Source organism: Solea senegalensis, linkage group LG14 (assembly GCF_019176455.1).
Source record: "Solea senegalensis isolate Sse05_10M linkage group LG14, IFAPA_SoseM_1, whole genome shotgun sequence".
In the NCBI taxonomy this organism is placed as follows: Eukaryota; Metazoa; Chordata; class Actinopteri; order Pleuronectiformes; family Soleidae; genus Solea; species Solea senegalensis.
The window spans coordinates 4,296,407-4,312,982 of NC_058034.1; the positions used below are offsets into that span (position 1 = coordinate 4,296,407).

At 43.1% G+C, this 16,576-nt stretch overlaps 1 protein-coding gene across 3 annotated transcripts; it reads left to right on the forward strand.

The window, feature by feature from the left end:
* Positions 1 to 1,811: 1,811 nt before the first annotated feature.
* Positions 1,812 to 16,189, forward strand: cbarpb (CACN subunit beta associated regulatory protein b). 3 transcript variants are annotated; one of them, XM_044044796.1, is made up of 12 exons: positions 1,812 to 1,886; positions 2,737 to 2,986; positions 3,083 to 3,221; positions 3,959 to 4,031; positions 5,637 to 5,785; positions 7,616 to 7,677; positions 8,713 to 8,875; positions 9,235 to 9,406; positions 9,790 to 9,942; positions 10,258 to 10,528; positions 11,372 to 11,558; positions 12,639 to 16,189. In XM_044044796.1, the coding sequence occupies exons 4-12, from the start codon at positions 3,984 to 3,986 to the stop codon at positions 14,143 to 14,145; spliced, it is 2,712 nt and encodes a 903-aa protein (XP_043900731.1). In that variant the 5' UTR covers positions 1,812 to 1,886; positions 2,737 to 2,986; positions 3,083 to 3,221; positions 3,959 to 3,983; the 3' UTR covers positions 14,146 to 16,189. The 3 variants fall into 3 exon arrangements, with proteins under 3 accessions (XP_043900731.1, XP_043900729.1, XP_043900732.1); XM_044044794.1 differs by having other exon boundaries at positions 2,737 to 3,221; XM_044044797.1 differs by lacking the exon at positions 3,083 to 3,221.
* The last annotated feature ends 387 nt before the right edge of the window (positions 16,190 to 16,576 follow it).

Sequence of the window (16,576 nt, forward strand, 5' to 3'; positions counted from 1 at the left end):
GCCGGAAAGGATGCTGGGTAATGTAGTCTATGTGGGTAATGAAGTCGATGTGAAGTCCCCTAAAAGAAGAAGCAAGTTTACCAAATTAAACCAGTTAAGGTTGGCAATTACCGATACATATCGTTATGAGATAGAGTCATTGTTAATTCTAAAACAGCTTATTGTGGTTTCAAAATATATTTAAAGGTCTATTGGGTTTTTATATGTAAAAAGGTCACTGTAGTTCACTGACAGGCTTGGGAAAAACAAAAAAGTGCCCTCTTGAGTCACAAGACGCATGCTCAAGTACCCCAACTGGCTTTATTTATATATAAATAAAAAAACTGTATTGTTTCTAAAGGAGTGCCTTTGGAGAAAAGTGATGCCCTTGCAACTTGGGTGTCCTTCCAATCAAAAAATATGTATAAAAAAGTTAGTATGAAGTTCCCTACTTCCCCAAAGGGTGTCCTTAGAGGAAATGATATTCCGTGCTGTATGGAAAATGCCCATCTTGATGACAGAAATTAATAAAACAATAATGTGCAGAGGTCCACATGAAATTCAGTGTCTGGCTTTGTCATCGGTTTGCACTTTGGACGTGCCTGCATTAAGCCTACTATTGGTCATTTTCACCATTTTCATTTTTGCCCATGCCCTTTCAAATGTTTGTGCACGCCACTGGAAAAAATGAGTTCTCCATTTGTTACACTCTGCCATCATCAGATGCTACCAACCATTAGATGTTACTGATTGTTACACTCATTTGTCACAGAGTGAAACCCAAATCTGACGCAAAACACTCAAAGAAATTTAACAGCGTGTGCAAAAAGCAAACACGTCAAACTTTTACATTCATTTGTTGTTAAAGTATGATTCCGTGGATGCTGAAACAGTGTTTTCTGAATTCTAAACAACCTTTAATTTGTCACAACAATAAGACAAAACATGTATTCCATAATAGTGTATTTCATGTATTCAAGGAGGAAGTCATTGACCCTATACTGCCACTAGAGAGCGCTAAAACCACATGCCTCAGAGTCACCACTCCAGTGTGTGGTATCAAGTTTTAGTTGCTCTGTTGAATGTGACTTAAACCTGCTTTGTACATGTTTCTCAACATCTACAAACAACTAACTGTGTATAATAACTGTCAGACAAAATAACAATATTGCACAAGAGGAATATTTTAGTCGTATAATAAGGTTATTATTACAGTTAAATCAACAAGATGTAACTTTTGTTGGACATAGTAACAAATACATCACAATGAAAGCAGGGAAACTCAGTTCAGTTTGACTCTGGACTACACATTTCACACATTGTTTTCCAAGTTTCAAATGCAGCGTGTGGAATGAAAGTCGAAATAGAAAGCTGACATGAGTGAACGACACGCAGCTGACACGAGCCCCCTGTGGCCACAGAAGGGCCCCCAAGATACTATCTTGTCAACATCTTGAGAACAAATACTACTTGTTCAACCACTTCCAGCAGGTCATTGCCTTCACACAGTGTGAAGGATCAATTAAAGGCACATATAGGACAAGCTTCATATAGTTGCTGATATGTATCCTGAAATAAACACATGTAACATGATGCAGTTACTGTGGGTAAATGGGAGGGAGGGACACTCACTTGGCTGTGTGTGTGTGTGTGTGTGTACCACAGCTGAGAGGAGATTACATTTTTTATAAAAAACTCTCTCTCTCTCTCTCCCAGTAACTCTCTGTGTCACGTGGTGCGCCTCTGACTGGGTGGTGGGCGTGTCCTACGCGCCGAGGTTTCATTCATAAATAGTTTTAGATTTAAAATCCACATTAAAGTGTTCACGGAAGAGTTTCACGCCACTGCTTTCGTCCACCCCCCCCCACCACCCACCCATCCGTGGACCAAGCTGGAGGAGAGAGTAGGTGAGTGTTTCCTCCGCCGCGTGTTTGTCGTTTTGTGCAGCCGTGAGCTCCTCTCGAGCTCTAGTGTGTGTGTGTGTGTGTGTGTGTGATGGAAATCATGAAACATCAGAGCGGTGTATTTATTAACATGAGGCGACAGGGCGCTGTTTTAGTGCTTTTCTCCGTTTTTACAATCATTTCACCACAGTATTTACACATGATTGTATCAGGAAACAGCTGCCTTATATTGTTCTAGAGGAACAAACGAAACATGTTGTAACACCGAGCAATACGAGGAGCTGCTTCAACCATTTATACACACACACACACACATATATATACATATGTATAACATATAAACAAGTTAGTACTCGGTTCAAATGTAATAAACAGCACTCATATTGCCTGTGGAGGCAGTACCGAGGGAATATTTGTATGGAACTAAATAGAGAAAAGGCGATTTGTATCGACTGAGTGATGCCAGGCAGCTGGTAGCCTTTGCTGGGACACCCATGTCTCACCATCTGCTCAGGAAACTAATCAATAAATCAATCTTCAAGGGCTGCAGGACCACAGAATTGAGCAAGTGTCAAAATAAAAAGACTTCATATTTACCCATGATTTATGTGTTCTACGACTATCTATCACTATTGTTTCAGGTCATAAATACAAGGTTGCATATTTATATATATTATGAAGACAATGTTCTGAAGTTTGCCGTCATTCCATGTTCAAGTGTGTCAAGGATTGCAGTTTTCTGGGGAAGCATTTGTTGAAGGCAGGCGTTTATGTAATGCAAAACTTATCCTCCCAAACAACTGAATAATTAAACAGTCGTGCTGCTGTGCTGTATGTGTATATTTGTTATCAGCCATGCAGCACTGCCATCCTGTTGCTCCAACGCCAGTGGGCCAGTCCTGATGAGGGGGAACAACGTTTCTGCTGCTGCTGCTGCTGCTGCTGCTGCTGCTGCTCAGGCTCGCTAGGCTGTGTCGGTGAAGGCGCTCAGGATGCAGCAAGGAAGCTGAGGAGGAGACTCCCCGAGCCACAGCCTGACAAACACAATCACACACATCCAGAGCTGCTGCTGCTGCTGCTGCTGCGCACTGCCCTCCATCAGGGTAAGACTACTGGGCTGTTAGGAAGCAGGATGTGGGTGCAGTGCTGCAGAGGAGAGCATTCTGATCACACTTCTCATGCTTCCTCGGTGGATGCAGGGAGTTATTTTTGCAGGATGGCAGCAAAGAGCTCAGCTGTAGCGTACAGGTTGTGGTGCTGAAGTTGAGTGCTGCATTGACTGGCAGCAGTGAGCAAATCATCCTGAGTACTGCTGGCATGTTGCTTCTCCCATGCTGGGTGAGTAGATCTATCTAGGGTGTGTGTGTGTGTGTTGGCATTTGGTGCAGCAGTGTTATTGCCTATGATGTGTACGAATGGACGCGTTATTGTAGCCACAGTGTTTAATAAGACCCGTTTCTCTCTTTTCACTGCATGCACTCGTGTGTGTGTGTGTGTGTGTGTGTGTGTGAGTGTGTGGGAGGCAGATAGAGTCTTTAGGCTGATAAGGGATTATGGGTAATGATCTACTGACAAAATACTAACATTTGCATCTTTCAAAGAGGCCACTGCATGCATACAAGCATATACACAAGTCTGTCAGGGCTGGTTAAGATGCAACAAGTTCTGGTTTTTCTTCTGCAGCAGTGAGCATTTATGTCACGTTATACATTTTAACGTCAGTGGACCACAGTTTGTGTTAGGAATGAGACGACATGACACATGTGGCCAAAATCACTGGATCGGAAAGTACAGTCCTATATGATCAGTAAATACATATGACATTAATGTCCGACCGCCACCATCATGGGACAGGATGTGAGTTGGTATCTTCCACACAGTTATCTTATTCCACTGCTCGTGGTTTGGTGATAGTGAACTAATCCATTCCTTATGACACACCATTGAACTAACTTTCCTCTTGGCCACTGAATTCAAGGTGATAAACTGCAGTAACTTTGGTGGTTGATTTTGAGACTTGACGGACAGCTACAGTAACAGGTATTTCCTCTCTCTGTTTGTGTGTTATCTCTCAGGGGGACTCTTTCGTTGGCCTGGACCATGAGCAATGAGTCTACCGTCTGGAACACCCTACCAGAAAACTCCACGGTAAGTCTGCCTTTCACCACGGGCTCATTCTCAAACTTCCTGTGCATGTTCTGTGTGAGTGTTGTGTCCAGGTCACGACCAGAACCATCCTTTTGCCTCTGATCGTTTGACTGGCTAATAGAGAACATCCTGACCTGGACCTGAAATAATTCAATCTCTGATCTAATCTCAGCTCTAATTTCCCCTCGCAGAGAAATTACAGTGTGACGTCAGAGTCCGGTGCTTATTAACACTTGCTGTACGTTCCCTCTCCACTCCCCCAACATAACACTCCAACTGCAAGATCATCTTTCTGATATCAACAGTCTGTTATCTTCACATGACCCTCTCTATTCTTTCAGTTCAAACTGCCATTTATCATTTTATTGATCGTTTTGAAGTCTGTTCTGCAGCTGACATGGTACAAAGAAAACTTGAATTAGACAACTTTATGTTGCTGTTAAAACTGCGTCGATAATATGATTGAATTGATCTTTTGATTGTAAAACAAACTACAGGTTTGAAGCCTTGAGATTTGGAAAATTTGACCAATGTCATGTCAGTTTGTTCTATTGATACCTGTTGTCAGTCTGTCCACTCATATGCGCTGTGTTTATCTTCTATTTTTTGCAAATGGGAAGAGAATTTACTAAACTGATCATCATGCCCCATTGAAGAAGACCTAAAACTAGTGATTGAGACCATTAACTCCTCAGAAGAATGAGCACTGACGTTATAAATCAAGGGAGAATTTCCCATTGACTTCCATTGAGTTGTTTTTTGCAATCAGTGGCATCGCCCCCTGGTGGCTACTCAATAAAAACGCTACTTCCTGCTTAGTCTCACTCTGCAAACCAGAAGATTACATGCACTTTTTATATTGTTTATGAAAAACACACAAAAAAGTAGATTTCATACACATATAGTTACATCCAGGAAAAAGCATTTGTAAAAATACCATTTATCATTCAAAAATGATGAATGGTAAACTGATTTTAAATGATCTTGTTTGTAAAAACTCAGGTACAAAAGTACTCCAGGGTCTCTGCCGTGCCGGTGCTCCTTGTGCGTTTTAATTTACTCCACTTCAGTCCTCCCTGCGAGTTCTTTCCCTTAGCTTATGGTGCGCTGCAGACAGGTTAATAGCTCTGGCACTTATTGAGTAATTGCACTGTTGCACTTATGGATTCATTTTAGGCGAGCCAAACAGCCAGTGGGATTAAATCAATCTTTTAAGATCTATGTTGTTGCGGCCAAAGGTAAAACAACTGTAAATCTCATCTGCTGTTGAGGTGTCATGCATTTCATGTCGCAGACGAATGTCTGGGAACCTGCAAAGAGAACAGTTGTTCTGCAGTGCTGGTATATCAGGTATAAATGTTTAATTATCTCAGAATTACGATACAAGTCGACCTACTTCACATCAGGCTTTGATATCAAGACTAAGACGTGGAAAAGTTCATCCAGTGAGTGGTTCAGTGATATGATGTTTGTGTAGGAAGCTTTTTTTTAATTCTCCTCTCTCTTAAATCCCGGACAGCATCAGGGAGACACCTACTTCTCTTTGCGTCCTTTCACTCTATCTATGGATCTCACTGATTTATTCTGCCCTCTTCGCTGCGACAGGAGATCCCATTCAAGGCCAAGGAGCAACAGGATGGCTATGTGCTCATCCTGGTGATCCTCTCCATCCTCCTGGTAGGAACGCTGATCTTCATCTCCATCCTCCTCATCACCTGCCGTCGCTGCTACCGGGGAGGGCGATGCTGTGACAGGTGCGCTGCAGAAATCCTTTATTACACCCGGCGAAAAACCCCTGATTTTAAACCAAATGTTTTACGTTTAGTGAATAGAGGAGCAAATAAACCATAGATATTCAAATTTAATAAGCTTGAAACCAGAGAACTTAGTTATTTTTAGTTATATAGTTATAGTTGGAGATTCAGTTTCAGTTCAGTTCAGTTTTCCCAGGGTATATATATATATGTATATATATATATATATATATATATATATATATATATATATATATATATATATATATACATATATATATATATATATATATATATATATATATATATATATATATATACATATATATATATATATACATATATATATATACGTATATATATATATACGTATATATATATATATATGTACAAACACATGTGTACTTGCATACAATCTCATAGACAGGGATTATTCCCCCTGAGTTGAGCTCTGCACACAACTGCTTTTTAAACTATTACATGTTTAGACACAGATAATAGATAAGGCGTATTGCAATTACAAAATGAAGCGAGACTACTTCCTGTTTACTCCACCCAAGTGAATCCCAAACTCATCCTCACTTAGATTCCACTGCCACACAAGACTCGGATCCATTAAACAAATGAAAGAACGCTGGATTGCAATAATTGTATAACCCCACTCGTGCGAGCATTGTTGAAGCGGTGCGTTCTCTCACTGTTTGAGTGTCAGGACCCCCTGTAGACCCCGCTATTAAAACACCTTTGTGGAGGCACATTCAATATTTATGCTTGTGTATTTGCGATGCATCTGTGTTAATTCAGCAGATAGCATGGCTCCCCCCCCTTGAGCTGCTTTGTCCCTCTCATCAGCGCATGCACTTGTGTGTATGAGAGCGCACTGGCGTACAGATAAACACAGAGCACAGAGGCTGAGCTGTGAAAAGACGAGGCTTGCCGGGGGAGAGCGGGAGGAGAATTGGCAGACTGGTACAAATGATGAGTGTAATGAGATTTCATAGCAGCCATCGGCAGTGATTAATCTTGCGTCGCAACCCGGCAACACACACACACACACACACACACACACACTCTAACTCGCAGACAAGGTATAGAGAAGAGGCAGCCACAGAGGAAATGAAAGGCAGGAGAAACACAGATCTGGGTGGAACGGCAGAAATCCTTCAAGTCACTTCACACCCACACCCGCACACACACTCCAACGTCTCATATCTCTGCACAGAGAAATTAGATGGAGAAAAATGGCTGGAAATAGCTTTCATCTTCTTTCTTTTCTGCCTCATCAAGTAAATCCTGGGATTTAAGCAGCAGTATGGAAGTTTAACAGCTGCTCAGACTAGTCCACTAAACATTGTGGCCTTTATTATCCATTTTGATGATATTCTTGATTGTTTTAAACCATTGACCTGTATGTGTAGGAAGATAAAGATAATATAATGTGTGGAAATATACTTGTTTACTGAGATGTTTTGTGTTGTATTTCAGCCTCCGACCACTAGTTAGCAGCAGGATTTTGGCCATTTGACTAAAGAAAGACTGTATACTGATTATACATACAACATTGCTATATTTACTTTGAGTTTTTCATAAAATAAACTATTTTGGAGGTGAAATAATCCCAATATATCTCAATACGTCATCCTGTCACACCTGTATCAGTAAATGTATTGAATCACCAGATTCTAGCCAACGCACATCCCCGATATGTCAACTCTAACTGAATGGAAAGGTCAAATATTTTTAAATAAAACTTTTCTTTTTCCATGATAGAGAAACTTCAGGTGAAATCATATCATCTTATTGATCTGATTGTTGCTGTTTCCCCCCTAGGGCCAGCGATGACCCTGAAAAACCCAACGCCACCTACATGGAGGAGGCTCAGCCCACCCATGGTAAGAAAAAAAAGAGAGGTTTAGGAATAGAGGGACAGATAAAGAGATGAGTAACTGAGGGAGGGAGGAGTAATAGAGACCGGAAAGCTGGCAGGGGTCTTTTTCATAGCATCAGCACAAATGTGGAATGTCCCTGTCCAGTAAAATATTGTGATCTTGACCCAATAACTTAAAGTAGCCAGTCCTGTTACACATTTTATTATTTTGGAACCAGTGAATACGCTTCAGTGAACATTATTCATGAAAAGGCAGCACCCGTTTGTCACCCGTCTGCTTTTGTAGGGCTTTTTTTGTTCTGCGGTCAGCACTCATGCTTCTAAAAGGAGTCTAGAGTTATGTCGACTGCTTTATAGCTACGTTATATGTGGTTTGGCTTCGGATTACTTCTTTAATGCACGTCATACTGTGTCGTAGCTGCAGTGTGCGCTATTGGCTACTACAAAATGAGTTTTAGTCAATCATATATGACACGTGACAGTTCTGCAGGTGTGACACTTTTCGTCATCAGTATTTGTCACGCGCTGAGTCCTGAATCGAATTGGTGGTGGGTGGCCCACTTTTCCCAGCACCCTGTCACACTCATTATGCTGAACAGAACTCATCATTCACTGGCGCTTGTGCTGTCCAAATTGTGCTCTGATTGACTGTCAAAGCAAAACCAGAATGGGCAGTTCCCATGTTCATGTGTTTGAAGATGGCCACATTGTCCCGTTATAACAAAACACTGCTGTGTACATTTGCATTGACAGCAAGAGGCTTGAGCCAGCAGCCCTGGGTCACCATGGTCCTTCATCTCACTATTTTATTCCTCAAAATAGCCTCTACACTCAGCGCCACTTCTTATTTTCTTTGGTCGTAGGATGTAACTGATTAACTGGAACTCACAAAGGCTAGCGAGTCACAAATAAACTGGATGAAAAGATGGAATACTCTCTTTTTTTTTTGTACCATGTACCGTGTGTTGCTCTTACTGCTTCTCCCATCTGTACTTAGGATATGCACTTAAATCTAGTTTCCTCTTATTTCTCTTTATAGCAATCACCATCAGGGTGGATGAGTCAGACTGCCTGTCAATGGGCAGCGCTCACGATCAAGAGACGGAGCGCTTCCTCTCCACGGGCACTACGGGCCGCCGCGTCTCCTTCAATGAGGCAGCACTCTTCGATCATGGCAAGAAAGCCCAGGAGAAGGGCCGCAGGTCAGCAACTGATGACCCAACTGATACACAGAAGTCCACATTTACAAAGACCAAAGTATATACTTGTCCATATCCATATGTAATTCAAGGTTCAAAATCCATTCAAAATGCACAATTTATGATTTGGACACTGTGAACCCTCATTATTTATCATTATTTTACGTCCCCACTTTTCTGTTAAAGTCCTGAAACTGAGATGCAGATTCCTGATAAGACCGTAAACAGCAGTCAGAGACGCTGTGATGAGTTTGAAGAGAGAGGATATTTGCCTCGGTCTCCTTTACGAGGATAAGTATATGAAACACGTTTCTCATCGGGCTCAAACCTCATCGTGTTGGATTTTGCGTTTTGCCCCGCAGGTACACTCTGACCGAGGGTGACTTTCACCACCTGAAGAATGCCCGCCTCACGCACCTGCACATCCCTCCCCCAGCCCTCAAGATAGTAACCATCCATGAGTGCGACTCAGCCGAGAACACCATCACCATGACAACACGTCCTGTCACAAAGTCAGCGCTTTCCATCTTCCAGGTGACAGTGACAACCTGTTATTAGTCTTGATGCATAGTTAGTCCTGATCCGGGGACAATTACACCATCTATCACGCAGGTCGGGGCAAGAAAATGTATCCGGGCACATGTGCCCCAAAAAGTAGTGATTAAGAACTCTTTGTCTGTTAGTTTTTTAAACTGACTCCACTCATTGATTTCCCATTTTGGTACAGACACTGTGTAGTGTGGTCTTTGTAAAATGCTTTTTAATGCATAATGTGGGTGTTTATATATGGGCTGGTATGTAACAACTTACAGTAGACTGTGATTCCACAGTTATTGTGTATAACTAAATGCATTTAAAATCTTTGCAGAACAAAGAACAGAATTCAAAAAGGTTAAAGAGTGTGTTCTTTCCTACAGCCAATGCTTTGCCCCCTTCCACAAACAGCGCTGACCAGTCTGAGTGTCAGTCCCAGCTGTGCTCTCCCTGAAGATACCCTCAACTCTATGGTGGACACCAGCTTCACTGAGAACACTGTAGCACTCAGCACGAAAGAGCCCACCTACAGCTCTGTAAGTGATCTCCATTTACTGGAGGATACACACTATTACAGTAATGACTCATTCTTACATTATGCGAAAAGCAGTTTATTCCAAATATCTCACAAGCTAGGTCAATGAATGTGTTCCTCAGTCAGTTCGCCAGTGATTCATCCACACGGATGTTAGAGGGTCACAGCGCCCAAGGAAGGACGAGCTGTAGTGATGGTTGATGGCCAAACAAGGAAGCCCATGTGGAATATAACTGCCAGAGAGCATTATACACACACCACTAATCTTGGCATGCTTCTTTTTTTTTTCCCGCACTGTGTTTATGTCTCTGCTCAGATCGAGATGATGGGAGCTGGGCCTCGGGGCAGAGGCAGCAGTGTCAGTGTTGGAGAAGGGGCCATGGTGGGCGGCAGTGGCGCTCTTCCTCCTGCTGCTGCTGCTGCTGCTGGTGGGGGTGGTGCTGGTGGTGCAGGAAGCCAGGGCCCGGTGCTGCAATTCTTCACTAAACTGCGACGCCATGCTAGTTTGGAGGGGGCTAGTCCCTATTTCAAGATCAAGAAATGGAAGCTGGACAGCAGCCAAAGAGCGTCGAGTCTGGACACCAGAGGTAATGGATCCTTGGCGGTCTAAATTGTATTATTACTGTATTATTTTTAGAAAGCGAATAAAATGGAAGCCATTTACGATCATTTAGCATAAAGAAATATATATGTTGTATTATAACATAAAATGCCATGTCATCAGAGGTAAACAAATGCTATAGTTTATTCCCAACTTCAAATTGAAGTTGCTGTCTTCAGTATAAAGTTTGACGGTATAAATGCTTCTTGACCCCACCCGCCTCTGCTATATTGCTGTATACACACAAGCGCTATCTCAGTCAGGTCTGATAGTATTGCTTGACAAAGCCCATTCTCACAAGAATGATGCAGCATACAAATCATGTTAATTCATTATAAAAGAATAATAACATCATCATCATCATCATCAACAACAAAAATCAGCAAAAGTTGTGTGTGACTGTATATGTATTATTTCTTTTTAGTGTTTGTTCGTGTTGTGTTTGGCAATATTCTCTCATGGTACACAGACAATGGGTAAACAGGGGGCTCCAGTAACCAACTGTGAGATACCTTTTGGCTGCAAAGACTCGCACATACACACGGATGCACAAACGGACAAGACAGATGGCTCAGTGACGCAAAGAGTGGTCTTTCCAAGTTGGTTTGAGCCCCAGAGTGAATCCTCCCTGCTGATCCCCTTCATCCTATACACACACACTTCTCCCTGCTCCTCCTCAGGCTCAGTCCCCCACCCCCCCACCTCCAGAGACCTCCACAGTTGATGGAGGCTTTGTCCTGAATTAAGTGTCATTTCACTCTTGCCTGCCGTCACACAACCTGTATAACTCACAGCACTCTCGCACTTCCTTGTATGTGGCGTGAGCCAGGCTCGCCGAAGAGACGGCAGTTCCAGCGCCAACGAGCCGCCAGTGAGAGCATGGACCAGGACGACAATGACGCACACCACATAGACCTCATCCAGTACATCGCCCGCACGCAGGACGTCGTCTACTGTCCCAGCCAGCCCGCGCGCCTTCTCTCCCCGCCCTCTACACCACCCCCCTCCCTCGGCAGGTATCTTTAATTCCCTTGCCATTCATCCTGTCCACTGCTTTGCTGCCTTGCACTCATTTCTTCACAGAAACTAGATAATGTCAATTTTTGAATGTTATGTGTATTGTACATTATGGACGCACAGTATTATCAGCACTATATCGGTTATTAGCAGGTGTTGGCTTTAAAAACTAAAACAGTAGCCTGAAGAAGCTGCTACCTCCTTGACAGCTATAAAGATATTTTATATCCACATCTGCTGAAAAATGTTGTGTTTATTTCACTACAAAAGCGACTAAATAACATCTGCATTTGGGCAAAAGGAAAGACTGCTATTGGTAATGATTTTCGACCCAAGTTCTCCAGATATATCGGCAAAAAGTCCAATATTGTGCATCCCTAATATTGACGCAGTTCTCCACCGCTCTGCCTAAACATGAAAGTGTGCATTTAAAACATCAGTGTCCCTTAAAATGGCCCTAAACATTTTTATAAAATGCTTTGATGAGACATTTAATCAAAATGCTCCATGCTGACTCACTATAAATAATATTTCATATTTAAAAATGTATTTAATGAGGTCGATATCGGGGGATTCCCTGTGTGCACTTTTTCAAATAGGAGAGTGGAGGTGAGAATTGGAACCTTTCGGGATATAAACGGCATAGGAAACCATTCCATCGCTAACATGATCTGATGGTGCCCACAAAAGTGCTTCTGCACCAAAAATAAATGAACAAATGAAGCTCTTGCATACCTTTTCTTCTTATTAGTATTTCATGTCTATATTTGCTAATCCTCCTGCTTACTCCATTTATCAGTATGCATGTTTTAAATGTACTTGCAGTTTAAAGCAGAGGATTTCAAACACACTCAGATTCATCAGCTGAGTTCAGTTTAAGAACATGCACCCGCACCCATTGCCAGTCATGAAAATCATTTCATGCACTGTGAACACGGCCATCTCAGGTGACTGTGAGTGTGAGTGAATGCACTGACACTTGTTTTGCATGTCTGTGTTCCCTGCACCCCCCCCCTCCCTCCTCTCTCTTTATATCTTTCATTTTCTCTCTCCTCTTTATCCCGATGTGCACACTGCAGGGTAGAGGTAGAGGTGACGGTGGAGCCCCACTGCAGCCATGGAGGACCAGGGGTGATTGGCCTTTCCCCTGATCCCCAAGATGAAGCACTGAACCTGGCAAGAATGGAAGGTGCATATCCCTCAGACCCCCGCGACCCCCAGGATCCCCAGTCACTTTACAGAGACATCTGGACCCTCCGTGCATCCCTGGAACAGTACGCCACCTCGGACCACAGTAGCAACAATGACAGGAACTCCATCTGCAGTGACGGTGACAGTGTATGCTCATTGAGTGGACGCACAGAGGCGGAAAGATTAGGGCTTCCTAGCAACCCGTCCCAGGATTTAGGTGATGAAGCAGAGGTTGGGGAGGACGACAAGGGTTTGTTGATGTGTGTGGATGAGAAGTGGGGCATGAAGGAGGTGAAAAAGAGGAAACAGGCCAGCACAGATTCAGAGCGAGGGGCCAGTGACGGAGAAACAGGGACTCGTAAACTGCTGCAGATGGACAGTGGCTATGCATCAATAGAAGCTCCATCTCGAGGTCCAGAAGACCTGCGACTGTTTGGAAGCGGTAGCATCAGCAGCAGCCCAAAGGACAGGACAGCACACGAGAAGAGGCACCACTTCACTCATGCGGGGCGAAGTGGCACTATCGGCGACAGCTTTGAGTCTCATCTGTTTGAAGAGGAGCCAGAAGAGGAGTTGTTGTTGGGTGCGAGTGGAGGAGTTGCCATAGAAACAGGTGCTGGTTCGCTGAGCTGGTTGCCATACGGGCAGATGCTCACGCCTCGAGATGTTGCACAACTTTCACCTCAACCACCAACCCTACACCGACGAGACTACAGCATCGACGAGAAGACAGATGCTCTGTTCCACGAGTTTCTCCGTCACGACCCTCAATTCGATCAGCTGGAGTCACCTCTAAGAAAACACAAGTCCCGTATCCACCTCCGCAAGCAGTGGCAGCGGCACAAGCAGTGGAGCGACCCGGGCGTTAGACACCTCCAGTCGTCCTTCGAGAGACAACGGACTCCACTACGGAGGGGGGAGAGTGTAAATTACCCACTAGACACAAGTTACCACAGCACCCTGCCTCGCATCGTCAGTGCTCCTGATGAGGAGACCAGCGATGGGACAGGCAGCATTCCCGACACTCCAAAAGTAGAGCCTACAACTGCGGAAGATGGAAGCAAAGAGAGAAGGCGGGGCATCACTGTCAGAGACACTGAGGACCACACGTCCTCTCCATTGGACAGAAATGAAAGGCTGGGGGAGCAGCTTGACCCTCAGGAGGACAGCAAACAGTCAGGACTCCCGCCTGAGCCTCCGGACGAGCGCTCGCCGCCTCGACCGCCTGATTCCTCGGGCTTCGGCCCGCAAACCATCACAGCAGAGCTTACAGACAAACTAACTGCTAGCCTGGATGAGAGGCTGTACGCTGGCCTTCGCAGGACCAGGGACACGGCCGCTGAGTGTGTGACGGTGACGGCCACACGCGCCTCTCCAGACAACAGCCCAGTGTAGCTCAGCTCCATTCAGCTTCCCTGTCAACTTCACGCCAACGTGACACAACTGATTTGCCTTTCCTCAGATTAAATGTCTCTCTGTGTACAATTTGAATGGTGCGACCCAGACCCCGAACAAAAACAACGGAAAATGCTTTGAACCAGTCGATAATCAAACACCTATTTTGTGGATAATTAGATAACAGTGATCCAGTAAAAAAAAATGCATTCAGTCTCTCTTTATGCCTGTTAACATTGACATTTTACAGTTTACAGTAAAAACATTAAATTAACATATCAAAATAATGGCTTTAGTAATAACCGTTTGTCCATTGTTTTTGTGTCTGTAGTCTATACACTGTCTATTCCCACATTTCTGCAGCTGTTACTCCTGTCTCTGTTCTAGTGTAAGCATAAATGAAACTGAGGGCCACTTTTGTCTCTTTACTTGTTAAATCCACTGTGAAACTAGGTGCTATTTCACATGAAAAGAGCTACTGATTTGGACAAAACAGGCACCTGCAAGGTCTGTGATCACGCGAAGTACTTCTATCATACAAACACGCTTAAAGCTTCGCTTGACCACCACGATTAATCAAAACTAAATGTGGCACTCTGTACCTTGATGTCGGTTTATTCTGGGTTTTACCTTTTTGAACATGTCCGACTAAAGGCTGAATGACTGTGTATGGAAGAGGTTACTTGTTCAGACTGGTTACTTGTTTTAAACCCACGGGTCTGAATCCCCCACAGGAGCAAATATCACAGTAAGTCAAACATAAGTAGGCTCGGGTTGAGTTTTTTGGGCCACCTTGGTTCATAAAAATGTAGTTTTAATGGATAACAAACACACAATGTTGGGTTTATTGCCCAGAGAGATGAACAATAATCACATTAATTGTTTTTAGACGGAAGGTATTTTTGAACGTCATGACTGAATGTATGATGAGTCATGATTTTTATTGTTTGTTTTTTTTTTTTAAATGAAACCCTCGCCGTGCGTTTTAAATTTTGTATTACTTTGTTTAACTGTAAATGATGTGTGTGTCTGCTTTGCTTGAACAACAATGACAGTGTGGCCGGTTCAAAGGGGACGTACTTCTTTGCTGAATTAAATAGAACACTGTCGTTCTTATGCGATAACGCTCTGTTAAGTCACAGATATGACCGTGCACTCCCTGAGTACTCTGAAACTTAAACTCAGACTATGACTAAACACAGTTTGGTAGTTACATTTCAGCTATTAGACAGGATGGCTGCCCTCGCAAGCATTTGCTGTTTATTTAATTTAAAAGAAAAGCATGCTTTCTTGTGCATGTGGCTCCCAGAACAGACCTTATTTGTCCACATCTGACATTCTTTTCGCTCTTTTTTTCCTGAGAAAGTTGACAGCACAGTAGAATTTCCCCTCGGGGCCTGAGCTCTTCACTTCCTGCCAGCTCCATAACATAACAATTTTGTCGTTAAATCCGTGCTACTTTTTCTACATGCGACATTTGGCTTGCTCGCGCGATTTAGACAAACCAGCACTGTCATTGAAATGAGACTGCGTCTGTATCCTCTGCTGCAGCAGCATTATGTTGACTTTAACCCACTTTTGCTCATGTAATCTTATTCTCAGTGGGGCTGTTGGGCTTCCCCTCCCCCCCCACAATCTCCCCTGTGCAGTACACGGAGCCACTGCAGAGGATGGTCTTGAATAGTAATGGTAACAAGAGAAGTCCCCCTTTCATCCTTCCTTCTTTGTTCTTTGAGGCTGCCGGCATGTAGTTAATCAAAGGAAGTAAAGAGAAATCCAAGGAGCAAAGGCATAATCCTCCTCACGTTGTTTGAGTGTGATGATGATGATGATGCCTGAGCAGATTAGATGTTCCTCTGCTGGGTGGCAGGAGTTTCCCCTTTTGTTGTTACGAATGCTCAAAGGCTGAATTTGTATACCTCATTAGGGGAATAATGGTTGAGGTGAGTAGAGCTGAACTCAAATAAGGATTGTTTTTGCTCCCCCGGATTCACATTAAACCGTTGTTTGCAATTAAAATATTTATTTCATACATATTTATATATATACATATATATATGTATATATGTGTATATATCTATCTATCTATATATATCTATCTATATATATATATATATATATATTTATAGATATATATAGATATATATATAGATATATATAGAGATATATATCTCTATATATATATATGTTGACATTTATCAGCAGGAAGGAAATAACATTACTTATTCCCCTCTCAGCTATAATGCAACTGATGTTTCCTCGATGATAATAATTACTCAGCAAATTCTGGGAAATGAGGAAGGCAGCTGCATTTCCCTGAGATCAAATGTCAATGTATCCCAGTGTTCAGGCAGAAGGAGGTGCAGCAGTACAGCGTCCCAAACAATTCAACGAAAACAGCCATAAAAGTTGATTAAAAATACGTACACGT